At 44.8% G+C, this 7309-nt stretch overlaps 1 protein-coding gene across 1 annotated transcript; it reads left to right on the top strand.

The window, feature by feature from the left end:
- The first annotated feature begins 1114 nt into the window (after nt 1-1114).
- On the top strand, nt 1115-6722 carry DCSTAMP (dendrocyte expressed seven transmembrane protein). Its single transcript, XM_061172078.1, has 2 exons — nt 1115-1941; nt 6698-6722. Exons 1-2 carry the CDS (start codon nt 1115-1117, stop codon nt 6720-6722), a joined length of 852 nt encoding a protein of 283 aa, XP_061028061.1.
- Nucleotides 6723-7309: the final 587 nt, after the last annotated feature.

The following is a 7309-nucleotide window of genomic DNA, read 5'->3' on the forward strand; positions in this document are numbered from 1 at the left end:
CAGGACCCTGCGGGGCCTCCCCAGGGACAGACCCCGTGTCCCCCACCTCTTTTTTGTAGAAAACCTTTAGCCTCGTAGGCCTCCCCCCAAGTCCAAAGAGCAAATTTAATGAGAAAAGTGAGAAAATGCAGAAACAAAGGCAAACTGTCAAGTAAGACAAAATAATGAGTTTAGCCATAACACAAAGTCAAGGACTTTTAGTGCCTCCTCAAGGCTGTAGATAATAACCTGAACCATATCCTTGAGATGTTTTGCAGACATTAAAACCCCCCACCAGGTGGAAGAAGTTAACTGCATGTGACGATAAGCATGTAGACCCCAGAGGGGTTGGAACCAGAGGTTGATGATGTTAATTCCCGAAACATCACGCTGTTACCTCACCACCCACAATCAGAAGGATGTACCAAGCTGATCAGGCACCCTGCAACCCTCTCCCTCACCTTGCCTTTAACAACCCTTCCCCGAAAGCCACTGCAGAGTTCAGGTCTCTTTTTTTTAAACCGTGTTTTTTTAATTGAAGTATAGTTAATTTACAGTGTTGTGTTAGCTTCAGGTGTACAGCAAAAGTGATTCAGTTATGCATAAACATTTGTATATATGTTCTTTTTCAGATTCTTTTCCATTATAGGTTATTACAAGACACTGAATATAGTTCCCTGTGCTGTACAGTAGGTCCTTGTTGTTTACCTATTTTATACATAGCAGTTAATCCCAAAGTTTTAATTTAGCTCCCCCGCACCTCCCCATCCCGTTATCCCCTCTGGTAACCATAAGTTTGTTTTCTATGTCTGTGAATCTACTTCTGTTTTGTAAATAAACTCATTTATATCGAGTTCGGGTCTTTTGAACACAAGCTGCCCATTCTCCTTGCTTGGCCACGCACTGGGCACCTTGCAGTAAACTCTGCACTTCCCTTCACCACAATCCAGTGTCAGTGGATTGGCAGTGAGCGGGCCCAAGTTTGGTTTAGTAATAGTGTAGAGACTGAGAAGGGTAAAAACTTACGGCCATTTTTTGCTATCAATCTATCATCGTGCCCTTTACAAAGTGACAGAGGACATTTAAACGCAACATCTGACCCTGTTTCTCTTTCATTTCCAGGGACACAGGGAGCATGGGTGTCTGGACCTCAGGCACCAATATCTTCCTCAGTCTTTGGAGGACGTATGTGTCTCCAAGGAGCCTTGGATGGATGGACTTCACCCAACATTTGGGCACTTGCTGTTTTGTTGCTTTCATTTCCGTGGGCCTCCTCTCTGGGGCCTTCTCCTGGTTTCTGTCCTCATTCGTAGTCTTCACCACCTCCTGGATGGTCACGTGTGCTCTGCTGTGCTGCTCTAAGCATGCACGGTGTTTCATTCTGCTCTTCTTCCTCTCGTGTGGCCTGCGTGAAGGCAGGAACGCTTTGATCACTGCTGGCACAGGGATAGTAATCTTTGGACACGTGGAAAATATTTTTCACAACTTTAAAGGTCTCCTGGACAGTATGACTTGCAACCTAAGGGCAAAGAGCTTTTCCATCCATTTTCCACTTTTGAAAAAATATATTGAAGCAATTCAGTGGATATACGGCCTTGCCACTCACCTAAGTCTATTTGATGACCTTGTTTCTTGGAACCAAACCCTGGAGGTCTCTCTTTTTAGTCCCAGCCAAGCCCTGGAGGCACAGCTCAATGACACTACAGACAGAGCCCTGCGTGTCTTGTACCAGGTGGTGACAGCGACAGAGGTGTTGTCTTCCCTGGGGCGGCAGCTATTTGCCCTCACAGGGCTTCTGCTGGTGCTACTTGGCACTGGCCTCTTCATGAGGCGATTTTTGGGCTCTTGTGGTTGGAAGTTTGAGAACATCTACATCACCAGACAATTTGTTCAGTTTGACGAGAGGGAGAGGCATGCACAGAGGCCCTGCGTCCTCCCGCTGAATAAGCAGGAAAGGAAGAAGTATGTCATCATCCCATCTTTCTGGCTGACTCCTAAAGACAGGAAAAACCTGGGGCTGTTTTTCCTCCCAGTACTTACCCATCTCTACATCTGGGTGTTGTTTGCAGCCATAGATTATCTGCTACATTGGCTCATTTTCTCCGTCAGCAAACATTTCCAAAGCTTGCCAGGGCTTGAGGTTCGCTTGAAGCTGCACAGAGAGGTAGGTGCTCACAGGTCCGTCTCACTGTGTATCCCAGCTGTTTGCTGTGTGTTTGCAAAAGATCGTGAACTTCCCAAGGCAGGGCAGTGTCTTATTCCCCTCTGGACCCTCAGTGCCTGGCACGGAGCCTGGCAAGTAGGAAGAACACCCAAAATGTTGGTTAGATTGAGTTGAAACCCCAATGTTAGAGTATGAGAACATCTGAACAGTTTTGATCACTGTATTAGTTTCCTGTGGCAGCCGTACTGCAACAGAGGAGACCATGGTCTTTGTTCATCCCATCTTTTCTCTTTTCCATTTTTCCCTGTGGAAATTTATGATTATGTAGACATTGCAGAGGATCTGGATACTGTCAGATACTTGTCTTATTTGTTTTTAAACCTAGCATTCTGCGCTAGGTGGAACGTGCACATGTGTGTCTAGTGTGTGCCTCTGTGTGCATGTGCACACGTAGTGTGTGTGTACATGTGCACGTGTGCGTGTGTGTGTGTGAATGTCATGCATGCTGGGTGCTGTGCACTAGCCTGGGCTGGTGAACATGCCATCTACTGTTTCCATATGTCTGATTTTCCTTCCTCTTTATCGAGCTACAATAGATTGTGCCTCTGCTGGGGAAATCTCAGAGGGGAAGGGCAGAAGGGGACCTGGAAACCCTCCTTTGAAAGCCCATTTCCTCCTGCTTCATCCACACTCTCCCTCCCCTTTTCTCCTGGCTCCGCAGGTACTGTCTGGCCCCTGCCCCGCCTAATCCTGGGCTGCTTCTCAGAGTTGATTACTCTGAGCCCTCTGCTTCCTCTGAAGTCTTCAGTTAATTACAAGAATCCCCCGTTGCTCTACATAACTGGAGGAGGGTGGATAATGGAAACAGTGTTTCAAATGAAAGCCGAACAAGATTTTCAGCCAGGCTTGATCCCGGGTGGCGTCTGGTAAAAGGGCTTCTCTCCTCCTCTCCCCCATAGTGCATCCCCCTCCTGTAGTCCCTTTTTTGATCTTCCCCTCTCAGTTCTTCCTCTCCTTCTTTATCTTTTTGCTCCTCTCTCATCTATTTCTCTCTGAGCCAAAACCCATGCCTGTTTTGTGAATTCTCACTGTTTTAGATAGACGGGGGGGGGAGAAAAGCAAGTCTGCCTTCCAAAAAAGGCCCAGAAGCTTTCCCATGACAATGTCCTGGCAAATACATTTTGGGGTGTTGCTGGGTCCTGGGGATGCAAAGTTGTCTAGACCGTGATGGCTGCCATCGAGGGGCTCACGTCCTGGCGGGGGAGGCCACCACGTACGCTCACAATGACAGCAGGGCAGTGGGCGCAGAAAAGATGTGAGCACAAGACTGCTGTGGGCGCTCGTCTCAAACTCTCCTGCCGAGCCTGGGAGGCTGTGCCACCAGCAGCCGGCTTCCATGTAACTGGCAGTGCCCTGCCCTTATCCCACGATGCCCTTGGAGGTTCCTGGTCTCTCCATTGCAGCAGATTTGCAAAGGAGAAGTAAAGCAAGAAAAGAAACATTGGCTCAAGGTTTCTCCCACTTTTATACAATTTTAAATAAAGAAGAAAAGTGGGAAATGATGTGAATAGACCTGGCTGGATGGGTGGACACTGTAAGTAAAAATAGCTACAGTCGCTACTTATTGAGCACCTACTATGTGCCCAGCACTGGTCTGCATTAACTTTTCAGGACTGTCTGATACCAGAGTGAATCTTCCATCCATTACTCAATACCATTTTGGCAAATTGTTTACTTGAGAGAGGCAAACACATTTTAAAACACTGGGGTACCATTTAGTACATTGCTCGGTATTTTGAGAGTTTGTTACCCTCCACCAAGCCCGTACAGAAGTGTTGACAACCTTTCTGAAGCCCTGATTCCCAGCTGCAAAATCCCCGGTTAGATTCCTAGACTAAATAACTTCTCCCCAGACCGGACACCTGCTGCTTTCTTATTGCAGGATTTCTCATCACTGACTCAATCGATGTGTTTGTTTCTTCAACAGTATTGAAAAGAATGCATGCCTCTGCTCTGGGGACTGAAATCTCTCTATTTAATCGTAGGTGAACTGTCTTTTTAATAAGAGAAAAGGAGAGGCAACACAAATGCTTTCTACTGCTTAGCCACAGTGCTGGGGAAATTGCAGATCTGACTTGACATTTGTGTAGAAGTCCCAGGTTTTGGGGTTTCCAGATTTTTCACAGGTATTGGGGTAAATCGAAGGTGCGCGGTGTTCTCTGGGTGTGATTGCGTTCTTTTCAGAAGTCATTTTCCTCCTCTGGGCCCCAGGGCTCTAAGGTGTTAGGGTGATAATAACTTACTAAGTGCTCCAGTCTGTAACATTAATGATCCATCCCCAAGGTGCTTAATTTACACTGGGAGTAGTTTATTCATGGGCAGGATCTGGTCCATTAATTCCTGTTTTACCAAATTCACCAAGAGACTATATGGCTTTCTCAGGTCAGGGAAAAGTAAGAGCTGAATCAGCACACGCTTCTCCTGCTGGTGGCTTGGCTGGGTGGCTCAATGTCATCTGCCCTCTGGGTCAGTTTGTTGAGGGCAACTGGCTTATTCTCTTGCCTTCAAGCAGGGAGGAATGCACCCCTCCTATCATCTAAGAGAGATGCGAAAATGTCCTATTTTGAGACCTCTAAAATAGGATTTTAGAGCCACTTTCAGTAAATATACTCTTCTTTGTATTCTTGCATCAAGAATAATTCCACCCCCACCCCGCCACCTCAAGCTCTAGAAGGATGACTTAGAACATAATTTAATGCCTCCACATCTTCATGACCTTGTGGTCTGCTGACGAGGTGTTTGTCGAGATGGAGAGGCTACGACTGGGTCTTGAGGGGCTCTGCTACAAAAAAAACTTCTCCCCCAGTTGAGCGAAAACCATCTTTCATTAGTCCCACATGCTCTGAAGTGTAGAAACAGGTGTTCCATAAAAATGGGTTATGCGGTCAAAATTAATAGGAGAATCGTTGGCTGAAGTTAAGCGAATTTCTCTGCTTTCTCCTCAGCACCTTCAACAGTCTCATGGCCATCGTGACTCTCTAAAGAAAGGACAGAGCAAACAAACTTATCTGATATCCTTCTCTCAAGGAAATCTATATTTCCACAATCCCACTTTGGAAAACTCTGCAGTGGCTACAACTAAAATTCATCCCTTCTCCTTTATTCCAATCATAGCACATAAAAGGAGCAGGGATAGCCCCTTCAGCCAAAGCTCCCTGCATATTTTAAGATAAATGTTACGTGCTACGGGGCAGTATTGAGAAAGACAAGGACAGAGTATGAAAATGGCATGGATCTTGATGATTTTATTCTTTCATTTTAGAAACAAGATGTTCAAGACATCATCCATGATTCTTCATTTAATATATCTCTGTTTGAACCCAGCTGCCTCCCTAAACCAAAGCTACTTCTGTCTAAGACCTGGATTCCTCTCAGTTTTATTCTTGTGATACTAGTGATGCTAGGACTGTTGTCCTCCATCCTGATGCAACTTAAAATCCTGGTGTCAGCATCCTTCTACCCAAGTGTGCAGAGGGAGCGCATCCAATACCTACATGCAAAGCTACTGAAGAAAAGATCAAAGCAGCCAGTGGGAGAAGTAAAAAGGAAACTGAGTCTGTACTTCACAAAGGTAAAGCCAAAATAGGGTTATAACCTGTAATTAGGGAAATTTTGACTTTGAAGGGCAAATGGAATTTCAAAGCACCCTTCAACTTTACATTAGGGCTTATATCCCCAGCAACAGATAGGACACTGTTTCGGGGTGGGGTGGGGGAATGGGTGGGCAGTGACGGGGAACAGATGTACATGGCTAAGTCCAGAAGACTCTACAGCAATGCCAGTCCAGAGGATTCTACAAGATAGCCTTCAAAACACTGATTTCAAGTGAGTACGTTCAGTCATATTGTAGAAAAGCTACTGGGAAGGCCCTCTCTAATGGCTGTTAAAGAACAATACCCAGCCAGAGTTACTTTACCGGGATACATAAATAACAGAAGGGAAGTATCTACTACAGCTTGGTAAACTCCAAAGAATTTGCTCATTCTCCAGCATTATAAAATATATATGATGAGATATATATATATATGATATGTATATATTTATACATATATATGATAACATAATGACTTTCATACACATATAAAATGAACACTTGTCAAAGATTTTATTCAACGTATTAAAGACGGAACAGTAAGAAACTCCAACCAATTCAAAGAACAATTTAAATCACACATATATACAGGCCATCGTGAATACCAAAATGAATTTGCTTAATAGATACAAAACTGGCTTCTTCCACAAGGGAGGATGGGAGGATCAATTGTACTCTGCAGGGTGAAATTCATTTGCATGTTCATAGACAAGAATCATTGGCATTGTTGCCATCAGCTATCTACAACTTACAGAACTGGAAAATAGTTCATAGACAGTGAAAGACCAAAATAATCCCTAAGGATAAGCTTTTCTGGCCATTTCAAAGTCTTGTGAAAAGTTTGTGTCAGTGGCATTTGAAATGACTCTAATGCTCATTCATCCAGCTTCGTGTCTTTTCAGATTCATTTCTGGCTTCCAGTCCTGAAGATGATTGGGAGGAAACAAATGGACATTGCCAGTGAAGACAACCCGTGAGAGGCCCCATGCAGCTCCTCAGCCACACTGCTCCAGCAATTCTCCTTAAGTCTACTGATGGTCACCCTTACTCATGCCCAGCAACAGAGAACTACACTGCACGGTCCTTCAGCGGTTTGAGTTTGCAGGGCCAAGCTACTTTTTTCCATAAGGGCCAAAGGGCTACCAGATAAATTGTTGTGTTGTCTGTCTCACAAACAAGGCATATGATCTGGACTGTATCTCAGTGTAACACGACTAGAACCAGGCCCTTCGAGGAGAGTCTCAGCATAGAGTAATATTCAAAGAAAAAAACAGAAAAAAATTGGAAAAAATCAAAATCTCTACTGCAGGCTCACAAACAAATATCAAGGAGAACATACATGTATGATGCCAGCAAAATATCTTTAAATGCTTCTGTCCCTTCTCTGCCCTTCTTAATATCCTTCATAGCTATTTCCTACCCACAACTGTCTGTCCTCCCCTGGCCCCCTTATTCAAGAACTCTTTCCAAAACCCATCTCCAGCAGCTCCTAATTTCTTCTCACCACCTCCTCT

The sequence above is a fragment of the Eubalaena glacialis genome, chromosome 17, assembly GCF_028564815.1.
Source record: "Eubalaena glacialis isolate mEubGla1 chromosome 17, mEubGla1.1.hap2.+ XY, whole genome shotgun sequence".
Taxonomy (NCBI): domain Eukaryota; kingdom Metazoa; phylum Chordata; class Mammalia; order Artiodactyla; family Balaenidae; genus Eubalaena; species Eubalaena glacialis.

Bases quoted from the DNA above. Each gene is read 5' to 3' on its own strand.
- DCSTAMP (XM_061172078.1), top strand. From the start codon at position 1,115: ATGGGTGTCTGGACCTCAGGCACCAATATCTTCCTCAGTCTTTGGAGG. The intron at 1,942-6,697 runs GTATGTCATCAT...GTGTCTTTTCAG, and splicing joins AATAAGCAGGAAAGGAAGAA to ATTCATTTCTGGCTTCCAGT.